Here is a 24,197-nt window from a genome sequence, read left to right as displayed (position 1 = left end):
TTTTCAGCACTCACAGTTAACTGCTAAGAATTGAGATTTTTGTTTAACTGTTAATACAGTGGGTACATCCTAGATGCCAAAAATACCATCTCTGATCTCACACTGCAAAACAAAAAAAGGTTACCTCAATAAAAAAAAAAAACAAAAACAAAAACAAAAAACACTTAGCAATTTAATTCAGCACCCAAGACACATTCAGAACCAGCAGTGTATGACATTACCGTTGCTATTGGCCCATCGACATGATAGTCCAGGCTGAAGACATCCCATCCAGTGTCCCCAGGAGACACCTGGATTAAAAAGATATGCTACTGTCAGTGTATAATCAGAGCATACTAATGCTGAAGACCAACTCTTGCTTACTCTTTCATTCTGAAAGGCCTATGAGCAAACATGCATCCACATCAACAAGAGATACAGGAGTTTTTTGCTGAAAGTAGCAGATTTAGCAAAAATTAATCAAACCCTGTGATACAAGGGTGAGACTCATCTCACACAAATATTGATGTTTCTAATGTCAGTGTTTCTCCACTGAACACAATAAAGGAAAATAAAGGTAAGGAAAAAATTCTTTGGCATCTGAAATACTTATTTCAGATGATACAGCTCATCACTAAAGTCTCACCTCTGGGAATGAAGCTTTCACATTAATTAAAGTTTCTTACCACAGGTCTCTTCCATGAAATGTGCTTTCAATGCTTTTCTTTTTTTAACTAAGGGCAAGAAGAAGACACACACCCCAACCTGCCCCTTCCTGCTCCAATTCTTGTAAGAGCAACAGCAGTAAGAGCTGTTTGGAGAACCTCAAATCAGGGCCATCAGCATAAATTTCTGTTAGGCCCCAAAGAGTCAACCTTGTACTGTCAGTGGCTGCAAACCCGTATCTTGAAATACAAACAGACAACAGACAGGGAAAGGGAAAATAAGAAGACTTACTAAATGACCTTTATATTATTCAAAGTACACTTCAGTGGCAAGGAAGGGGAGAAATGTACTCATATACACACACAAAATAGATGTCTGCATGTATACACACACACAAAGGTATGTTTCAGGTCAGTCACCATGATGCAACAGACCTCCAGAAGTCGAACATCCAATCGCTTGAGAATCTCAGGATTATCGAACTGGGCATTTGTTGCCCTCACTGCTGTTTCCAGGATTCCAGTTAGATTATGCTGATATAAGGTGGTAGCTGGTCGTGCAAGCTCTGGCCTGGTGGTTATGAAACAGTCATAGTACATTACTGAAATACTCTGCAGCAGCAATTCAGTAGTTACTGCAGCACACAGCAAAACTCTTTTCTAAGAGACATTAAAAACTTATCGTATTACTCTTTCAGTCTTAATCATGAAGAAGCAGTGAGCAAAATATTTGCACAGAGTATGAGCAGAGTATGTGTACTCATATGCAGCTATACTCCTGAACATTAGCATGAGGAGTAACTTAATCCTCATTTAATGCCAGTAATTTGAAGTTACCAGGATTGCTAGTTTAGCTAGTCTCTAATCTGAGTTGCATTCATATCTAAAATGAGGCAGATTACATCATTAGCACATCAAACCAATAATTTCACTTCAGTTTTCAGAAACCTTCTGATCGCCATCTTGCAGGCTCAGAAGTGCTGGCAGAAACACAGAAACCCACTCCCCCTCTACGTAACTCCAACTTTCCAAAGAGTTGCAACATGCAGGTCTTGTACTACCTCTCTCTTTCCCTCAGGATCAGTACTGGAAAGCCTCTCACTCCTTCTGCCTCAAATGTAATACTGACTCCACAAACTAACCTCATTCTGCTTCACATTAAAAAGCATAGTCATGTACAAACTGCCAGCAGACAATCTTGATTTTGATTTAAAAACAAGGTAATGAAAGTTCTATTACAAAGCCTGACCTCTAGATCAAAGAAAAGCTTTGCAAACAACCCTTCTGACTGACTGAATTTCATCAGTAGCACCACCATGTAAAAGTGAGTTCTCAATACACTTTAAAAACTGGAATCGGTGGTTGTGGGTGCACCTGGGTGCTTAAAACAGAAGCCAGTGAGGAATCAATTAGATTTTTTAAATTGCATTGAGGGGTTTGGACACAATGTTTTGGACCAAACACCCCCAAAATACAGAGAGGCCTAACAGTCCCAGCAGCGCTAACCAGCAGCATCAAGAGCAGCAGAACTTTTCTGCTTAAATTTGCTGACAGGAGCAAGAGAAGTGCCAACATCCTCAAGGCTGTCACAGGGCTGGCATAAAGATATCTACATTAATGCAACTTTTCAAGACTTTGTGAAATGGTACTGTATGTATGCCTAATCAAAAAGGAAGAACAAATTTTAAGCCTCAGGGTCAAAGAAATTAAATCCAAAATAGAATTTAAAAGTTATTACTCAAAGGTTTAATTGAACAAGGTACTTAGAGGGTCCTCTTCAAAAAGCAAAAAAGTTTCTGTGCTGATCATGCACAGAATCATCAGAAATTCAACATAATTACCCTTCCTATTGTCTTACTTGAGCAAGTCCATTAAATGCCTGATAAAGTCTCCTTGACCAAGTAACAAGTAGCGCCTCATGGCCTGCATGTGTTCCAGCAAATTGTACTTCTTATTGAGAACATCCAGCAGGTATTTGCTGGTTTCAAAATAAGCTGCATCAATTTTCTCTTGAAATGCGTTTTCCAGATCTGTGAACAAATCAGCAGCTAAAAGAAAATAAAAATTAAAATTAAATTAGTAGTTTTCCAAAACTGAGGCAAACAAGCTTTGGAGTTGAAACACACAAACAGAAAAACTGCCATTTCTTCTGATCCACTCAGCTATTCATTTGCCATAGCCAAAGCAAAAGCAAGTCTAAAGCAGCCTATACTTCAACAATATTACTTTTAATCTGTGCCCAGTTTGTACTTTCCAGTAGAAGCTCATATTATGTCACTTTTACAGAAAAAGGTGGGGATTTTTAAGCTTGCTGAAATATCGCAGTTTACAAATGAAATAATTTATGGAGATCTAAAAGCTCAGAGTTAGGAAAAACCTTTGTTGGGGAGAATCTAAATCAGAAGGCACTTCTAAGGGTCTGGGGAAAAATAAATCAAAGAATCAGGATGTTAAAAAACTCAGGAGAGATTTTCTATATATAAAAGAATGAGAGATTCTCGTTTTACCTGGGAGACAGCCAGCAACCTGATATTTTCTCTCCATCTTTCAAGCAAGGCAATTTGGGGACAGAAAGCAGGAAGCAGTAGAAAGTAGTAGGAAGCTTATTTCACTGTTTTCTATAACTATAAGCTTATCGAGAAAGGGACTCAGGTAAAGCTGTTACAAGATAGCAAGAACTGCAGCCTCTTCAGGCAACATGGAACAATACTCCAAATACTGGATTGCCAACGATCACAAAAATCAGACCTTCTTCAGCATTAAAGGATATACTCTCACTTTAACTACTCAATTAATAAAATGCTTACAAACTGAAGAAATAAGCAGTGGCTCTAATAAAGAAGTCACTCTTTAAAAAGGGAAAATTCAATGTCTGGTTCACTGACATTCCCAGAGGTTTCCAAACTATGATTCAGTAACCAGTGAAACTCTCCGTAAGACACAAAAAGTGCAAGAGATGTCAACAAGATGACACTTTTATAATACATTGCTGTGTTTAAAATCCTTACACAAGAGAAATACTATTTAGTCAAGTAACACATATCAACCTTACAGATGTGAGAATTAATACAGCCTGCAGTAAGTGCAAGTGTCCTTCCTCAAGATGCTGTGAGCCTTACAGGCAAAACAAGAGGGAACAAGCCAATCCAGAGAGAGTTACCAGCCAGTTATCTTCAGCCACTGGACACAGAGGTTGGGCCTAGCACCAGCTCAAGGCACAGGCAAAGCCAGAAGGCAACTCCCTGGCTTGTCTGTAGCCAGCCCACCATGTCAGGCATGCTGGTCCTCACACAGGGGTGAGCGTGTCTAAGGCAGTACCTCTGAGATACACAGACCAGTCTCAACTTCTTACTGTCTCAAGCAGGAAAAGCAGCCTTTCCCCTCTCCTTAGTACTGATCCTCTTGCCTTGAAGGAAGTGACCTGGCCACAGTCCTTCAACTCAGACTGGAAAGTTCAGTTTTACCTATGTAGTTGTAATGCACTACCTCTGCATAAACACACACACCCCAGCACAGGCAAAACGCAGCATTCCCGTTTGCCATGCAAAACTGCTAAAAAGGTTGTTTACATCAACAAACAAGAGGCCTAGGCACAAGTTTTGAAAACTGTGCAAAATTATCTCAGAACACTGAAAAGCTAGAAATGGATAAAGAAAGGGTCAGACTAAAAGCACTGACAGGCAGGTCCATGAGCTGCTACTGAATGTAGTGTCATTCCTGGTCCAGAAGACCCCAAACTATGGACTACAACTACATGTTGGGACTGAGGTCACTTTATCTGCCTTTCTTACTGTTCCTCTCTCCCAGAAGCTGTAAAATTCCCTGCCAGGCAAGATGACCAACTTCTATACAGTTATGTCAGACCTCTTGTTTTAATACATGTTCAGACAGTTTTCTACACCCTGATTACTTCAGCATCAAAAGGAAGCTGGAGAAACATGATCATTAAGATCCCAAAGCAAATGAAAGCAATAACACAGCCAAACCCATGAAATATTGAGATTTAAAATGAGAAAAAGCATCCAGAACTCAGGCTGACATCCTAGCTTTCCATGATCTTAATAATAAGTAATTATCTAAAAGGACTTTCAGAATATTGTCAGATGGCACAAACAAGCATGAAAGGAAGCATTTCCAACATCTCTGACAGAGGATGTTCTTTCAGGATTAAATGGGTAAAATGCCCTAAACGCAAATGCAGTTTCATGCAAAATTAAAGCAATGCAATACCACGAGGTATTTAGGCTGCCAACCACAAGGTCAGCATGCCTTCAGCACACTGCAGATAGAGTAACATATTTTTAAAACTATGCTTCAGTCTCAAACAGTTATTCTCAGCACTTAAGATAATGTAGGTGCTTTGAAGCACTCATCCCCTACATAATAGGAAACCTGCATTTGCACAGATCTTCCATTCAGTCAAGGAGAGAGAGAAACAAGTGCAAATTTAAAGTAATATTGGAAAAGCGTGGCCATAAATGCTGTATGAAGTGGTGAAAATAGTGCTGCCAAAGAATGTTTTTTCCTTTTTTCCAGGAGTAGCTGGCATGATGATTGTTTAAATGCATTTATAGCCCTTATTCACTTAACCCTGACCCCTCTCTGCACTTTAGGCTTATCTTTGACTAAGCAAGCACTGAACATGGTACAAGAATCACATTATTAGATGACTTATTCTTCCAGATGTGGGTGGGATTTTATTACTAGAACATTTTTCATGGAGGTACTCATGCCAGAAATCCATACTGTGAAGAGTTACTATTAAAACTAATCCAAGGTTATTTGGGGGGAAAAAAACCCCCAAACCCAACAACCCCACATACACAAGCTTTAAAGTTATTATGTAAGTAATATTATGTTCTAAAGTGTAAAGAAGGATATTCTTTGAAAACAAGAATTTGACAGAAAAATATTTAGATGATTAGCATCAGAAAACTTACAGCTCACTGGGATATCTTAACAGTTAAACTATCTTTGGTATATTAAACAAGTTATCAAAAGAAGTTACAGAGGCAAAATACCACTTTCACCAGAAGGCAGCAATCATTCCTTTCTCTGAGATGTAGCGGTATCCTACACAATTTTTGCTTAGTATTCAGACATAAAGCCTCTTTGGTTTAGATGGTTACTATTTGCTATCTTTGGTCATAATGATGTTAATTTCATTGCAACAAACATGCCACCAAAAAATAACTACAAATGATATACAAGTTCTCATTCATTAAAATCGAGATCTGTTTTAAATAAAATAAAATAAACTGAAGGAATTCTGATAGTTAAGTTTTGGTTCCATGTTCAACAGCCAGCAACCCCAATTTAAGTAATCTTCAAAAAGAATTTTACTAACATTCCACATACTCAATTTTTTTTGACGTATTGGTATGGTGCATTAGCAGAAAGGTAAAAAAGGCTTCTGGCCTGTTTTTATTGCTCATTCTCTTATTTACAACCAACTGAGTATTTTTATTTTCAACCACAAAGTTAACTCAGTATTATTACGGAATTGTATGATGAAGTATATTTGATGAGAAGTCAAACATACTATATTCTTGTTGCAGCACAAGAATATCCCTGCTCCCACCCCAGCTGAGGCAGCTGAAGGCAAACTGTTTTTTAAAATGGTTTCATTCAGAAATTCAGTACATTAACAAACATCCAGCAAACCTATCAAATTAAGAAAATTATGCACATGCATCAACATACATCTTCTGTAAAAAAGAAGTATCCATTATATTATCTATATTTTAAGGCAGATGGGACTTTTGTACTCCTTTCCACCCCACCATCCATAAAGTCAGTTTACAGTCTAAAACAAGTATTGTACGGGAGGTCAGTTCAAAGGGGAGACACTGAATAATATGAATACTGTACCATCTTTTGAAGACTCTGCAGATTTTGCAACAGCAATCATCTTTGTGGATGGAGTTTGATCATGACAAACTTGATGCAAGAAGTTTATGGATTTTCCTATTAGAAGAACCTGAACAAAACAGGATTTTTAAAAAAGTGATTTGCACATAAAAAAAACACCAAATGAAGAAGCCGCCCACAACCACCAGGACAACAAGATATGCTGTCATCTTTCTATGCCCTTAGTTTCACAATCCCAACCTCAGCAATCCAGAACAGCAATGCTAACATGAAAAGGTTTTAAACACAAAGTTCTTTTCCCCCAGTTTAAGAGTTAGAGAATGGAAAGGAAAAACAGTCCTACAGTCTCTTCCTCAGGAAACAATTCTAAAATTCCTGAGAGGATTACTCTTTGTTAAATTTGTCCTCTATTTTCTCAATAGAAATCTAAGCAGCAGCATAGGACAAACAAATCACCAGAAGATGAACTTTTAGATTCATACCTTTTTTGATTGCTCCATTGTAATAAAAGAAGGGATCATTGATTTCCTCAAAGTATATTTGTCATGCCACAACCGATCAGTTTTAACTGTAGGATCTGAAGCTACAAAAAACTGAAGATTGAAATAAATATTAAAAGCAAAAGACTAATGTAAACTCTAACCTATAGTTTCACCTATTATTCCTACTATTTTAACAGATGGAGAAGAAAAAAAAACCACAAAAAACCCCACAATCCCCAAAAAATTTTGCAGTTGATACGGTGATCAAATGCTATAGTCTCTCAACTCCACACAAGAGAATCCTCTCATTTGTAAAAAAACTAAAACGACTTTATTAGTTTCGTTGAAGTGAATTTTGGATGGATTCTGTCCTCATCCTGAGGATATACACCCATTTTCTGGACACAAACTTTTTTCACTGCCTCCAAACACCATTTTCTCCAAGAATGCTCAATTGTCTTAGTTCAAAACTGTCTACAATACTAAAATTGTAGCTTTCAGTACAACACATCCAACAATAATTTTTAAGATTAAGAACGCTCTTACAGTGCACATGCAGAGGTTAGAGCTAACGAAGACAAAACCTCATATCTGGGGAGTAGCTGGGAAAAAAAGAATCTATTTTACACTTCTAAAAGAAGATTAATAGACATTTTACATAATGCTGACCTTAAAGATCAGCTGTTACTGTCACTCAAATTTTAACCAAAATAAGGACATTCCAAAGAAACAGCATATTTCACTCTCAAGTAAAATTACTCAGATTTTCTCAGAAGTGCTCAAATAATTTAAAAAAATGATTCTTTGCCTTCTTGGAAAAAAAATTTTTTAAAAATCTAATCACTTTAAAAAGACTGTAGTGATTGGAGACAGGAATGTGTTGAGAGAATTTAAAAAAGCATAAAAATATTTCCAAGAAGAAAAAGGACAATTACTGGAACTTGATGTTACAGAAGTCACAAGAAATAACTCTGCAGAGTTTCTATTCTGGAATCATAAAGCTCTTCTACCTAGTTTGAACTTACTTATCAAGGATAATAGCATGCAGTCAGAGAAAGATGAGCTTCATTTCAAATACAAGGCTTACATTCTAAACTGTTACAAAGAACTCTGCATACATTACTGTTGTTACAGTAAGCAAGAAAAGATATAGAGAAATTGTTTTGCCTTCAGAAACAAGAAGCTACTGTCAGTGCACCATTCTGACTCTACTAACCAGACCGAAGATATGATTTGTTGAAGACAACATACTGCAACACTGCAACCTGCAGATACCAAATTCACGAAGAATTCGTGAAGAGAGTGATATTTCAGTTTCTTATTGTATGTATTGCTTACTCATGTTATACATTTTCATCACACCCTACTTTTCAAACTCTCCTCTAAATTCCCACAGATTATTATACCCCAAGGCAAAGAGATGAAGTATTTACTGTAGCACGTACATTACCTCATGGTATGTATCCTCCAGCTCTCCATCATAAATCCAGCGATAAAGGAAGTTCAGTACAGGATGGGATACTAGGCCAAGAATGTGCTGAACCAGAGATCTCATGTAGGGATCTCCTGTTTTAGTGTAGGCATGAACTGCTGAGGCTAGTTCACCACCTTTTCTCCCTGTAAGATCATAGGGGAGAGGAACAGAAACATGTGAAGGAAAACCATACACACCCCATTTCAATTTAGCAGCCATTGATTTTAGCTATCCTTGTGTCACAATGAGCTTGCTAAACAGCAATTCTAAAATGTAGCAAAAGTAGATTTTTTTACTGCTAACAGGGAATTCCTAGGTTTTAAGGCATGAATTATTAATCTTACTAAAGCATTAAGAGCAGAGTTCTCTGTCTACTTTATGGTAGCTTAGAGGAACGCAAATTTCAAGATCATCACACATCAGATCACAATCAGAGGTTGATGTTATGCTTCCAGAGAAGCATTAAAGGAGCCTTAGAATGTTTTCTTTCTCTCCTGTTCTTTACACTCATATTCTGTGTGCATACATGCACACAAACACAGCTTTCCTGTTTCTTGATTATAGTTGCCCCCATAGCTCCATTAGGTAATATCTCCTGTCTTCTTGCAATTGAAAAGTAAGAGGCTGTCGAAAAAAAAAGTTAAAAAACAGATAGAATATTTGATTTTGCTGCTATACTCCACAGCTTACAGCTTCCTTGCAGCAGAGGCCATAAAACTCAATTTTCACGAGTATCTTAAAAGTAAAGCCCATTTTTTAAAGAATTTGCTATCAATTCCAATAATCAAGGTAAAACAGGTTTTTTTTGGCTAAGATGCTCTTTCTAAAGGGCTACAATCTCAAATCTGAAGCACCCTCAGGGAAAAGCATCAGTAACTGGTCAGTTTAGTCAGTTACTAGCCAAAGTTCTGGTAAACTCTAACATTACTCTCCCCACCATCTTTTTGTGGATTGCCAACAAAATCACATGATATTTGCAAATTTGCAAAGTTTTGTTGTTTAACATGAATCCACGGACAAATGGCAAATTATTCTTCTATGCCATCATATACAGAGAAATTGCATAATACTCATACATAGTGAAGAAACTAAGCCAGTCACTTCATAATATATTACTAGGGTTTTTTCAGTGTACCATTCTCTGCAAGATGATTGAGTAATTGAAAATAGCATGAAAAGTGCATACTTAAAATTGAATTTTTTGAGCACATTCTAGTTTTAAAAAAGTAGGAAGTCTGAATGTATCAACATGGCACTATAATTTGTCATGCTTTGTTTAAACTAAAAGAGGGAGAATCCTCTGAATTACCTACTTAAATTTTTCTAAAAAAAAAGTCCAAGCAAGCACTAATATTATTGATATCAATATCTAGCATGCACAACTACTCAAAGTTATGTAACTTCCCCAGAAATATTAAATTAATGTTAAACAGACCTTGACAGTGATCAACAAGTGCTGCAAGGGTCTTTAACCTTATTTTGGGATCGTATGTCCAGACGAGAAGACGGCGAAGTGTTAAACTGCTCTCAAGTCCCAAATTCACGCCCTGATCATCTTCCAGTTGCAACTGATCAAGTTAGAAACAGAAAGACATGTCAAAGAATGCAACTGAGCAGGACTGAATCAGAACTCAGGTTTCATAGTTTGTTCTAAAGTCAGATTTTTACTAATACACTTGAAATACCCTGTGTTATGTATTCTCTCCTTAAATCACTGGGCCAAAACCTGAGAGTCAATTTTTAGTGGAAACAGAGAATTAAGCACAGGTGAAAGAACAGAGACAAGCAGAAGTGCAATAAGGTAGACAAAGCACAAAGACCAAGAAAGTTTAAGACAGCAAGATAATAGTCACGAAAAGAGAAGAGCAAAGGAAAGAAGAGATTCTGAAAGACAGCAAGAGATACTCAAAAAAGAGTAAAGAAAAACATCTAAAGTAAAGGCAGGCTATAGGAGGTAAATTTTTTATTACTGCACATGCAGCTTATTTTAGCTCAACATGGGACGAATCCCATTCAATGTCTTCCTCCAGATGCCATCAGAACTTAAGTTTGCCTTACAGTGAGATTAAGGAATTGCTACACTGAAAGAAAAACACCAAACTTTAAAAGCTACAATAAGAAAACTCTATCATAATGTGACCACCATGAATCTTCCAACACCATGGAAAATAACAACCAAATATTTGCATCCAAGGTGCAAATGCAAATCTCTTACAAGTACAGATGGAATAACCAGGACAAGAACACAACTTAAGAATATAGAAGCAAGTTCCTAGAGCAGTACAAGCAGACAAACTCTTACGGAAGATGCTGTTTCTCGTATGTGACAACCAACCCACTCGGTGCTTTCCCATCTAGCACATTTTTTTAGCCAAGTGCAACACACTAATTAAATTTAAGACTAGTGTCATCCACATTAAGTTCACAAGTTAACTTAAAGCCAGTTAAATTCATTTGCTTCCAAATGCTCCTGGGTCCATGTTTGGGATTTTTCTTTGGTGTTTTTGGAAATCAGCAATGGTAAAAGAGACACATGAGCAAAAGCCACCCTTTGGCTTTAGGGAAGACATGGTACATCTTCATCGTGGAACTGCATTTTTAAATGGGCTGACAATGTGAAAACAACCTGCAAGAAAAAGACCAGAGACACTTACGGAATAGTACACACTATGTTTAGGATTACTGTTTCAAGGGCAGAAACATGCTCGGGGGAAGCTCTGAAGACATCATAAGTTATAAAGAGAGTATAGAACCCTTTACCAAGATTCTTGTTGTTCTGTGCCTGTACTGCTCTCTGGAACTGCAGTTAACAACTCCTAAGCTGGCAGCCTGTACAATCTCCTGAATCTAAGAATGCTGCAGACATTTAATTTCAAGTCAATTTTGTACATGTTTTCAGGAAGCTGAAAGGTACAGTTTTCCTCTCCATTCTGCAGTGAGACTTTCAATCCTTTCCACCCTGCAAGCCACAAAAGAATTTCTCCTCCACTGCTAGATCTCCTTCATTTCACACCTTTGGGAAGGAATGTTGCCAGGAGCTGCTGAAAATCCAAACATAACATGATTCAGGGACCCCCTTCAATTAGGTGCTGAGGGACCTAGATTCCCCAGAAACTCCAGTCTGCTGCTGCAGCAAAGCATTACAGACACTGTATTGACTGTTCTCTATGAAAATGCAATTAATCAACATGCTCAATGCACTCATGAACTCTAACACTGAAGATAAATCTGGCAAGGAACATGAAGAGCAACAAGAACAGCAGTAAAAGTAAGACTGGGAAAAATGTGTATCTAACTACTGAATGATGCTAGGAAAGGGCTGACAGGAAAAATGGAAAATGCTGAGGTACTTAATGCCCTTTTTGCCTTGGTATTTTGCTAAAATTTGCTGTTGGGTAGACCAGATGTCAAGATAAGAAGAGGAGTCTGGAACATGGAAGACTGAGTAGAAAAGGATCAGGCTAGGGTCACCAAACAAACAGGATATGCTTAAGTCTGTGGGACCTAATGGGATGCACCAATAAGTGTTGAGGGAGGGAGCTGGCCAATGTCACTACAAGGCCACTCTTCATTATTTTTGCAACACCACAATTAGAGGCAGTTTCTGACGACCCTGAGAAAGCAAATAGCACTCCTCTCTTCAAGAAGGAGGAGCCATACAGCTACACATCAGTGAGACTCACTTCATTCCTTGGGATAGCAACTAATCCTGGAAAACCACTTCCAAGCTTATGGAGGACAAAGAGCTTTCTCAGGAAAAAAAAAAAAGCTCAGGGAAAGGAGAAGCAAGTAGGAACATTTGTGGTGATGGAGTTTTTCTTCCCAAGCAAGTGTTAAGCATCCTGAGACCCTGCTTGCCAGAAGCAGCTGGACATCTGCCTGCTGATGAAAAGTAGTGAATGAACTCCCTACTTTGCTTTGCTTGCACGCACAGATTTTGCTTTCCCTTCTAAACCATCACTAACTTGATTGACTTGCCTTTTTGTCTTCCTTCTATTTTCTCCCCATTCCTCAAGAGACAGGGGGGAGCAAGAGGCTGGGTGGGTGCTTGACTGCTGCCCAGGGTCAACCCACCACAAAGGCAAATGCAGTTTGAAAATAAGTAACCCCAGAACTTTCTTTTAGTTTTCTCCTTACAGGCTTTCCCTCCCACCGTACTCATCTCTTCTTTTGAAAGGTTTGGTGGAGCAGGAAAGGTAGACAAAACTGCATTTCAAAGTAGTCAAATATTTTCATGGTCAAGAAGTTTTAGAAGTTAGAATAAATTAAAGCTTCAGCAAACCAAGAGAGAAAACATATTTTGGACAGAGCAAGAAGTAACTACAAAAGGAATAACTGGATAATAGCCAGGAAAAACAAGCAAAAAGTATATATAACAAGCATTCCAAAAGTCAAGAATATTCAAGAACTGCAAGTGAGTTAAAAAGAACAAATGCTTTGAAAACATTTACAAAAGCCTATGACAAACTATAAAGATCTTATTGAAGTTAGAATTTTTAAAAGGCAGTTTAATTTAGCTTTAAGTCAATTCTCAGAATAAATTTTTCACCATTACAAGTAATGAACCCCTTAAAAACCCTTTAAAAAAGGCAAGCAGTAGAAAAATGTTTATTTTACTTTAATTTTAGATACAGTATCTAGATGCACTTATCTACAAACATTTGTGGACAAACGGCAAGATTATCAGCACTGTGTTGGTCTATATGTTACAGAAAAATAGTAAAACACAAACATCTGCAGAACAGATGTCTTTACTCTCAGAAAACAAAGGGACAAAAAAAGATGAACAAACTGCCCCACACAGAAAAAAAAGTTGCAACTGTTATTACTAACTGCTGAATCATGCACTGCTTGAAATAAAGATTAGTTTTTTCTCCCCTCAAGGATGTGTCACATTGTTTGGGATTTGAATGATAAAGATATTATGCAAGATGAAACTGACAGGATGCAAAACAGGGACAGACTTAGAAATACACATTGTATTCCTTGCTTATGTAACATATCAAATACCAGTGAATTCCTAAGAGAAAAAGATTCAAGGGCACATACATTCAAAGAGTAAGAAGTATGCAAGTTACAGAGAATTGTCTTCACTGTCAACAGAAACTGCTGTAGATCCTTCACATTCTACCAGAATAGGTAGGTATACCTTTATAGGAGCTATTTAGATAATGTAGAACAAAACAGTAAAGTTGAATACGTACCACTTAACTCACCTGAGAATGTAAAACAGACAGAAGTCGGTAGTATTCTTTAAGTTCCTGATGTAAGGCAGCACAAAAACTCTGTAAGAGAAGGGGAAAGAAAAAAAAAAGGAAGAGTAATGAGGAGAAATCTTTCTGATTTGATTCTATCACCACACTTCCAATATAGTCAGAAAATTCCTGAAGGCAATCATTCTACAAGTTTCAGCATAAAAGCCAATTCTTAGAGAAATGGCCAAACATGTAAGTGCTTCCCTAAGAGCTGCATACACCTTTTCCAAGAATATATATACATTATCAAGTGACCTTGTTTCTCGTTGTCTTAACTATATCAACAGATTAAACTATGACAAGTGTAACTCTTCAAGTAGATGTATCATCTCAGCAATGGCATTAATAATTAGCACAGGGATGTACAAATTATAACATGACCCAGTTGAAGATTTTTTTTTAATAATCATGTAAGATACACTATGCAGTGAAGTAATAGAGTTTACCTTTCAGGAAGGCCTCTAACAACAGAACACAGAAGTTAGGCAATTATTTTTATATTTACAGTATAGACTATATGACATGAACAAGAAAACACAATGCTCAAAAAAAAATACTCCCAGTAAGTGCTGCCGGATCAAGTACTCTAAATTTTTGCCCTTTTATCAAGTCAGAGTTATATATGATTCTTCACTTGACATGGAAGAAATGAACATTATGAAGTATATCTTAAGAAATCTGTAAAATGGGCAGAAGTTAGTTCTTTAGCCTGAACTAAAGCAAAAACCCTTCTTTGTAAAACAATTCTAGGCACAGCTATTTTAGGTTGTTTAAAACTCAAGATAAATTTTAAAAACAATTCCTGAAATAATATTTGTTTAGTGATAAATATTTTCTACAGTTTAAGGTGGGGGGGGGGGGGTCTTGCTTTGGTTTTGTAATGATCTTAACCTAACACACAGACTAAAAAATTGCCTGCAACACATTTTTCAAAACAGAACTAAAAACATGGCTCATTAATGTGGGACTAAGTTAAAAAGACTTTTAAACCCCCCAGAAAGTGCCTAAAGTTTTTTGTTTGGTTACTTGGAAGAATACTCCCATGCACACACACAAATTCTTCAAAATTTTCTAACCAATTCTGAGCTAATGAATTTGATATCTATTTTAATGGATTTTTTTTTTTTTAATGGGAAATTTCCCAGCACTTTCCCTTCAAGATCTTTTAGAATTACAGTCAAAAGAATTTGGAAAAAATAAGGAAAACTTCACAGAAAGAACCCAAGAACTTGAAGTAAAATATTTATTCATTAGAATACGTAAAAGGCAGAAATCATTTCTAGAAGCACAAGGAGAAAATAAATCTTCTTTCCTGCTAAGCAGCTAAGAAGCCTAGGAAAAAAAAAGTCATTAATCTTGCCATTGTATCTTTTTTTAGGGAAAGGAGGTTCCTTTCTTCAACTTGACATCATAAATTACAAAGAAATTTGACATTCATTTTATTCCAGAGGATACTGAAGGGAAAAAAGAAATCCCTTTATGTGTAACTCCACTTTTCATTTCTTCTCACTTGCTTCTTCAGTAGATTTTTGAACCTATTAAAGTGGCACTTGCCAAGATAGACGGTAGAGCAGAGCCTCCAAGAAAACAATCAAAGGCACTGTTTTGCTCAAAAAGGAAGAACAGCAATCATTGACTTTAATGATTTAGTAGCCAGGATCCAACTGGTCACCAATTTTTCAGAGAAGCTTTACAAATTAAAATTTACATCCAGTACCAATTCCTGCATCACAAACCAGAGACTTTTGCTTCCCAAACTGATACAGAAAAACTGGACATTATCCTAGAATTCTGATTTGTCTGCAGCAAAAGAGAATTGAGGAAGTAAACAGAAAAAAATTAAAATGCCCACTGGCTCAACTGGATCTAAATAGGCAAAATGCCAAAGAACAAGGCAAATTATAATTAACTGCCGATTATTCTTTTTATTTTCTGAGGACCAATTAGAACTTAGATATTAATCAGCAAAGTCAGAAAAAAAAGTGTAATATATTGTTATATCTCTACTTCTAATGTTAATACCTGACATTTTATGTGGTAAAAACAGTCACCAGAATCATAACAAAAGAGGTGACAGACATCTTATTCTACACCTGGTTTAAACAGGGGTTTACACAATCATTCTTTTAGAACATTAGGCAAAAGATGCTTTATAACACAACATATATTCTTGTGCTAAATTCCTTAATGCACAGTGTGTAGCACCTGAAATTCTCAGCTATAAAAGCTATGAAGAGCATGAAGGCATACTCTGTGCCCAGATACTGACAGCAAGAGTGGAATATAAGTTTTTATTTGAACGCTTATGCCCTAGAAATATACACAAGTGCTTGCCTCAAGCAAGATTAGCAGCACTAGAGCTATGCAGATTCGGGTAACTTAACTGCACAGCCTTCTGCACAGGATCTGAAACCTGCATACAGAAACCAAGATACTGCACATTTAAATTCACTGAAGAATTAAAGTTCTCCCCTTATTGTAAACTTGAAGATTAAAGCCAGAGACAGTAAAAATAAGCACAAGCAGGAAGCTGCTAGATAAAGAACCAAATTTCACCCAGATATAAAGGGGAGAGTCCAAAGAAAATGCATACACAGTAGCACTACCATACAAAACATGGAAATCAGCATTGGATCAGTAGAAAAATAATTATTTATATGTAACTAGAAAGGTTACTTAGAATAAGAGACAGAATGGAACAGAATAAAACATTAGAAAAGTAGGAAGCACTACAGTGTCTCTACTGACCTCTTAAGAAAAATTAGATTGAAGGGAGAAGCACTTCAATTTCTTGGCAGATTAGGTAGGATGTTATGGCTAGAGGCAAGGATAACATTTCTGTCGACTCAGAAGGGATAATATCCAGTTTTACAGAGGGAGCAAGTGAGAGGAAACGGGAATGTCTTAGCAGTAAATGTGGTTTTGGGTATTACAGCAGCAGTGAAGTTACTGTAGACTATAAATCATGATGATGAAACCTATAAAAACAAAAATTAATATTCTTTTGATGCTGTATTCAAAAGAGGGCAGAAGATAATGGACTATTTGCATTTTATGTAAGCTAGTGCAGTACTAACACGAACATCAACAATAGCTGACAAGAATGTCTCCTGCACACGTCACTAACAACTGAATTGGTGATTAATTACCTCAGGGATGACACCATCCCATTTAAGAAATGTTTTTGTTTATGAACATGCATGAATAATTTTAAAATATTATTTAAAAAAAAATTAGGAAAAGGAATTTATGAGAGTTTCCAGCTACTAATTACAGGGGCAAATCCTTAAGACCAGCAAGAGCAAATGCCTTTTCCTTGCCTTCGGACTATGACCCATATCAAATGCAGCATCCACAAAAGGAGTAAATCAGATGATGAATGATCCAAGCTCCAAATATTATGCATCACTCTAGCACTGCATTTACTAAGTAGTTTCTTAGCAAAACAAGACCAAATATTGTAGTTAGAACTTTTTTTTAGCTGACTCACCTGTCCCACAAGTCCAAATGCACGATCCAAACTCCTCTGGTCTGTATATTTTCTTATTTTATTATGTAGCCACCCCAACTCTGCAAGTCTACTTGTAGTATCTCGGAGAGATTTGGACAAGCTCACCTATAAAGTAAACAGAAACAACAGTTTGCAATTAAGTCAAATCTGTCATACCAATACTGGTTTCTTCACAAAGGTCCCTCTGCCTCATAAAAAAAAAGCCAGATAAAGAAACAATCATTTTACATTCTACAGCACAGATAGTGCAAAAAAAGCAGACAACCATGTAATTAGCATTGAATTTGTACACATGTGTTGAAAAGGCAGCAGCACCAAACTACTGGCAATTCTGAGACCTTCTCTTTTAGAAATCTTATTGTAGTAGTATTCATACACTTTTTACATTAGGCAACTATGGCAGCAACAAAATGGTCTTCAGAAGAAAGGAAGAGATCTGCAGTTTCATGTTGTAGAATCAGACTTTATCTTATCCTGACAACCAGCAAGACTGAAAATATGAGAGTTCTAGCAGAGGTGTTAATGAATGAAACTAATGAAAAAGCTTTGACAAAATAATCAGTTACTGTTACATGTGAAAGAAACCTTTAATAGAAAATAAATGACCCAATGCCTGACTAGGCATCAGGAACAAACTTGCAGAACCCAGCTTCCAAGTTTAAGTCCAGCTTTTGTAAGTTATTTAATCATATATCCTTCTGAACTCTTCTAGTGTGTTTCTGGTTTTCTTCTAGTATCTCATTCACCTTGCAAGCCCACCTTAGTCTCAACACTCTATTTAGCTACCACTATTTTCATCTGAATGAAATGCACATTTCTTCCTCTAAATTACCAACAGATAAGACACTGCTCCTACTTGAGATATTCTTCTGCCACATTTCACCATATTACTCAAGAACACTATCATCAAGTATTCAAAATTTCATTGAATATAAAAGCCCAAACAATCTGACTGATAAAATAGACCAAGAGGCAGACACTAACTCTTACCCACAGCAACTGGACCTATCCCACCCCTACAGACAATTTTACCGTTGACAGCCAGCTTGGAACAGTCGAAACCAAAGCAAGGAAGTATTGTAAGAAGTTAAGCTGCCAAAGAACTAGAAATCAATCTCATTCATTAAACCTTTTAGTTAACAGTACAGGCATTCTCCAAGATAACAATTAGTGTCAGAGTGTGTTAGCCACACCAGTGTGGACTTGAACCAGGCTGCAGCATTCGCTTGTAAGACCAGAGTTCAGTCCCTAGCCCTCTTGTTTACCCACAGAGGTACAGCTTTAACTTCTTGAAGAACTTCTGTAGGGTAAATTCCAGCCCAAACAAGCATAATTGGACACAGAAACCCTGCCCGCAGCTAAAACAAAGAGATGACATAAGAACTATTTAGAATTCTGCAAGTGCAGAGTACTTGGCAAACACTGAGCACAACACACATCCGCTGGAATTAAATGAGGAACAAGCAAAATTGGCTTCGTGTTATTACATTTGTATGTCTTAGATCAAATCAGAGGCTGCTATCTTATACAGCGCTGAATGTCACCACCAGACCTAATATTAACACTAAGATTAGGAAACATTTCAGCAAGAATAGCACCTTACAAAGTGTGTTTCTTTCTGGGAAAAAAACCCAACAGCCCAGACTGTATAATGAGATTTTCTTTGTAAGCTGAGGAAGAACTACATGCTTTGACTACTATTTTGCCTAATGTGCAGTCAATACAGCTAAAGGAGGTATGATCTTGGTCCTCCTCCTTGTTTGTCAGAAGTGGTTCCAGCTGCAGCTCTGGTGAGTCAAATAATCTCATCTTCACTGGGTCCAGTAGCTCAGTCCAAGTGCCAATAAGGAAGAATGGAAGACAACTGACCTCACTAAAATAACTGAAGACAAAGTTCTCAGGCAAAGATTATTAATTACTGACCACAAGCCAGCTGAAACTCCTTGAATTACAAGTTCCAAGTAAAACAGCTTCTGACCTCAAACCAGCCTACTGGATATGAAAGCTACACAGAAAAACGATGAAACCCATTGCCAATTTTGTAATCACTAACTAAGTTTTCTTCACATTCCTCTAGAAAAATATATTATGCTACCCTTCTTTTGCCAGATATAAATTTACATATGGAATATAATTAACTCAGTGAAGGTGTTGAGGAATTATAAACTTTGCATCATCTACAGGTAGATGTTTATTAAGAATCTGTTAATTAATAAGATTTAACTTATTTAACAAGAGTTGAGTTTTTCATTTTTCCCTCCATGAAGCAGCTGTAAATGTCATTGTAAAGTAATGGTGAACAACTATACATTTCACTTTTTGCAACTATTATGAAGGAAAAAATTAACTCAGGTACTAACATTAAGACCTGTCTACCATGCTCTTGGCACATGAAATGGACCAAAAGTAATTTCCCCACCATTTAAGGACTATGTAATACTGTCATAGAAAGTTTTTAATACAAGTAAAAATTGAAAGCATCGTCTTTCCATCTGAGCAAGAATATGAAAACCAATTAGCAGAAACTGAACACTGAAGCTGTACTGTCTAAATACGGAATATGAAGATGCTAAAGCAACTAGAGCCACTTTTTTTTCTTTGCTCAGCTGACCCAATCTCATTCTAGGGTTTTTTTGAATTGCAAATAGGCTTAACATCTCACCACCTTAAAGCAAAGTCTCTCAGGCATCTCTCCTATTATTTTGTCCCCTATTTGATGTCTTCATTCAAATTCACATCAGGCCTTTCTTCAGTTCTACCACCAGTCCTTCCTTTTTTAGGTAATCTGCATCTGATCACTTATAATTGTAATCAGGCCCATAACATCAAGTGGCTAGCATCCATTCCACATCTCAAGCTGTTAAAACTTAATTCAATAATAACGTAGTCAAATGCCTGCATCTGCTTTATATTAATTCTTACACACTGGAGAGGGGAAATGTTGACAGAAGACCTCAAAGCCGTAACTTATGAATCCTTCTACTGGATTAGGAGTTGGGAGGCTATTCATATCTTGTGAAATGCCACAGTTTCTTTCTGGCATCTAATCTACCCAATTGATTTTCAACTACTACTGTTGAAACTACTCTGTTGTATTAACAAAAGAGCTCACAAAACCAAAACAAATAAAACCAACCTACCAACACCAGCACAAAGAAAAAAAAAAGGCTGGTAGAGGGAATAAAGACTTGTAATAATATTTTAACTTTTTTACATGTTTCTCATGGCTATTTTTCCCCCTATATACTTCTCTGCACATATATGAAATACAAGTCACCATACAGTACCTTTCCTTCCACTTTGTAGCAATTTTCAGAATTGCACATTTTGATGGTTTTGCCATCTATTCCCTGGAAGACATATAAAACATCTCTTACAAGATTTGCTTCTGTTATTTCAACAGAACCTGGAAAAGAAAAAAAAAATCAAAAACAAAACAAGTATTTAGATTTGTTGAGAAAATTAGTTTTGATTACAACTTTGAAGAACTATTTAGAACAGCTAAAAAACCCCCAAACTATAACAACTATAAAGCCTGTGCTTGTAACCCACAAAAAAGTGTTTTAGGTCCTCTTAATCTGACAGGAAAGCCCAAGATTGCCTTTACCTGCCTCTAATGCTACCTGTGGTTCTCTCAGAGCAATCAGCTTGTATGGCACAAGGCATGCCCTATTTTAACCAACACATCAGCCAGTTCTTAAACTTGTTATCTCTCCTGATCCAACACCAGTGCAAGTTCTGAGGCAAGCACCACAGCAACTTCATCTTTCTTTGAACAAAGAGATGAAGTTGTTAAATTAGACTGTAGACTTACAGAATAACCTCTTCTACATTCACCTAGGAAAAGGACAGTTAATCCAGAAGGAAGAGCTGTTTGTTTCATAATGGCTTTCAATTACATATGCCACTGCTCAGTGAGAAGACTGATCAAATTAGACTGCATATTAGTCACGGAGCTGGAAAACATTTAAGCGTAAACACTGTCTGAAGATAAGTACATCTTTGATTTAGTAAAGCCTTTGCTATTGTAGCATACAGTTTGCTTCTGTTTCCTATCTCTAGTTAGAGGTTAGACTGTGTTAGAGATGTAAGATATTTATGGATTTAAAGGAAACATAAGATCAAAAAAGGCACTCTGCAGGCCACTGAAACTATCCCCACTTTTTCTAGGCAAACCATCACCATGCGCTTTTGTAACTTCATTTAAGATTTCAAGAGTTAAACAATTTTAACAACTACCCAGAAATTGAGATGCTACAGCATGCTTCTCCTAATTTAGACAGCACTCTTACTCTTGTCAGTTTGCCTCCCCAACAATCCACTTTCCCAGAAAAAAAAAAAAACCAAGAAAAATTAAATTCTACTCTTATTTCAGCAGAAGTAGTCTTCACAATACCATTTAAATCTCAGTCTGCCCTCATAACATTAAGATGTGCATGAGTAGGTTGTCCCTCTTAGGAACTGGTAGTGAAATGGTAAAAGATGTAAGTGCATATTTCTTTAATTGATATAGTACAAAAGTATTAACATCAGCCATACAATGTGCCTTTTTATACTCTGTGTGTAGATGTAACAGTGAGAAAACTTCAAATAAAAGCAAGTAACTTTAGGAGAAAAAAATTAATTACAAGAATCTATTATTCATAGAAATGTATCTTCTTGATAATAGACTTCTATATTCTGAATGCAGTCCTACTTCTATTTCTACACCAGCAAATGACTACATTTAAGACAACTGTCAGTCCTTATACCCATCCCACATAGGAACCAAAGTCACAGCTGCTGGCTGACTCAACAGAAGAAGAATTGTTTTTTATAGCAAACAGTATCATAAATTAAGAGGCAGTGCTAGATTTTACATGTCTTTCTATTTCTTTTTCCTATGCTTTTTTCTACTCCTTTTTCTCTTTTTTCTTTTTTTTTACAATTTTGGAATATATTAAATCCACCACATATATAAAACACATATTTACATTATATACACACACACACACATCTTCTTGTGCATCAATGGTCTTGTTAATTAGGTTCTAAATGCCAAATGTTGCCCTCAGATACACCAGTACAACTCTGATCTATAAGCCACTGACTGCTTTGTACACTGCTACTCCAAAACGCAGAGGCTGGCAGACAGGCTATATTTTAGTTCCTTAATATCCACACTTATTTGTATAGAAGGTAAAAAAAGCCAAAACAAAAAACCACAGACAAAAGCCTGCATCTCTTATCTTTCTTTGCCAGAGAATAATGGGATGAGTACATCTGCCATCAGCTCACTTATTCAGAAAAGTCTGCCACTTTTACAGTAAAGGAGTTGTCACAGAGATCACCTGTTAAACAATTCCTCCTTAGTTACACTTGTGTAAATTCGGAATAGATCCTCTAGGCATCGGTTTCAAGTTTACAGCCACTTAATCATGGAAGTAAACTAGCAATAGTGGGAATTTAGGAAGAAATTCTTTACTGCGAGGGCTGATGAGGCACTGGAACAGGGTGCCCAGAGAAGTCGTGGATGTCCCACCCCTGGAAGTGTTCAAGGATAGACTGGATGGCTCCCTGAGCAACCTGGTCTAGTGGAAGGTGTCCCTCTCCATGACAGGGGAGTTGGAACAAGATGATCTTTAAGGTACCTTCCAACTCAAACCATTCTATTATTTTACTAGTCTATATTCATATTTATTTTATTGACAATATTTTATATGTTACTTCCTCTAATTACAACCACTGTAAACAGTATGCTAATTTAAAGAAGAAATAGGTTTAAGAGCTCTATATTCCAGTTCACATTTCCAAGTTCTGAAAGACACAGAACCACAAACAGGTGAGTATTTCAACAAGTTCTATTTACTGAGCTCTCTTTCTAACTCCAAAAACAGTAGCATCTTCTGATCATCAAAAGAATGATCATTGCTCACATGTCAGAATCACTTAACTCTGACAAACACTGGAATGAAGTCAGCCTTTTAAGAGGACCAGATCACAATCAAACTAACCAGTGCAAAAGAGAAATTAACAACCAGCCAAAGACTGTGGCTAAATATACTAGTCTTGCATAATTGCTTCTATCCTTCTACTAAGCACATTCTAGAAAAACACTCTCCAAAAAATTAACATGCTATGATTCCAAAATAATTGAAAAGATAATGGAGGATATAGGTAACTGTGAAAGAAATTATCTTTAACAAATATATCTTTGCTCACCACTTGTATCCCCTTCTCGCCTAGACCTTGGCACACCACGAGAGACAGCATTTGAAAAGCCTTTTGAGGTAGTGCTTTGTAAAGAAGGCTGGCTCGCAGTTAAAGTCCATGCAAGACGTGATCCTAGCTGCTGACGGAGGCAATCTCCAACGCCCGGAGCTTGATAGGATTGTCTGCAAGGATAAAAGGAAGAAATGTCTTTAAAAACTCTGATTCTATACCCACTACATGGTGTGAAGTGATGCAAATTTTGAGAAATGCCCCAAGTTTTCTGTGGATGGTTCATTCAGGGTGAGGGGAAGGGGTGGTTTAATAAAGGAACCTTAAAAAAGGGTACAGAACATACAAGCAATTTATTTCTTCCTATAAGTCTACACTTTCAAAAAACCCCCCAACCTGTAGAAAAGTTTCACATACATGATTTCATATCAAAGATAAACTTTGATGAAACATAATTATGCTGAAATAGGTTAAAAGTAAAGGTACTATAACAATAATAAACACAGTCATAGTAGAAAAATCTAAATATTTAACTTTTGTTATTACCTGAAGCTGCAGTTACATGTCAAAGAACTAAAGGAAAATAGAGAAAGAGGAAAAAGTTCACTTTCCAGCCAGTCTACTCTTTCAGATAACTTGTATCAAGTGCCTGAAAATGTAATCAAGAAGGGAATATCCAGACAAGTTCCAATTTCCCTTCCAACTTGTCAGTTCTCCTCACAAAGGAAGTCTTAAACATGAAAAAATGTCACATTGGCC

The 24,197-nt window shown here is 36.8% G+C and overlaps 1 protein-coding gene across 1 annotated transcript in view; it reads right to left on the bottom strand.

The window, feature by feature from the left end:
• The window catches only part of TUBGCP3 (tubulin gamma complex component 3), a 48,943-nt gene that overhangs the window by 5,480 nt on the left and 19,266 nt on the right, over positions 1 to 24,197 (bottom strand). Inside the window, exons 6-16 of the mRNA XM_082277333.1 lie at positions 23,439 to 23,611; positions 20,525 to 20,643; positions 17,217 to 17,342; positions 13,688 to 13,756; positions 9,907 to 10,039; positions 8,448 to 8,614; positions 6,998 to 7,108; positions 6,516 to 6,624; positions 2,503 to 2,692; positions 1,080 to 1,215; positions 222 to 290 (exon numbers count right to left, since the gene is read on the bottom strand). Of these exons, the coding sequence (XP_082133459.1) occupies positions 222 to 290; positions 1,080 to 1,215; positions 2,503 to 2,692; positions 6,516 to 6,624; positions 6,998 to 7,108; positions 8,448 to 8,614; positions 9,907 to 10,039; positions 13,688 to 13,756; positions 17,217 to 17,342; positions 20,525 to 20,643; positions 23,439 to 23,611 (1,402 nt within the window). The remainder of the gene's footprint in view (positions 1 to 221; positions 291 to 1,079; positions 1,216 to 2,502; positions 2,693 to 6,515; positions 6,625 to 6,997; positions 7,109 to 8,447; positions 8,615 to 9,906; positions 10,040 to 13,687; positions 13,757 to 17,216; positions 17,343 to 20,524; positions 20,644 to 23,438; positions 23,612 to 24,197) is intronic.

The sequence above is a fragment of the Coloeus monedula genome, assembly GCF_965178545.1.
Source record: "Coloeus monedula genome assembly, chromosome: 3".
Classification (NCBI taxonomy): Eukaryota; Metazoa; Chordata; class Aves; order Passeriformes; family Corvidae; genus Coloeus; species Coloeus monedula.
Note: the sequence above shows the minus strand (reverse complement) of the source record. Positions and strands in the feature narration are given on the sequence as shown.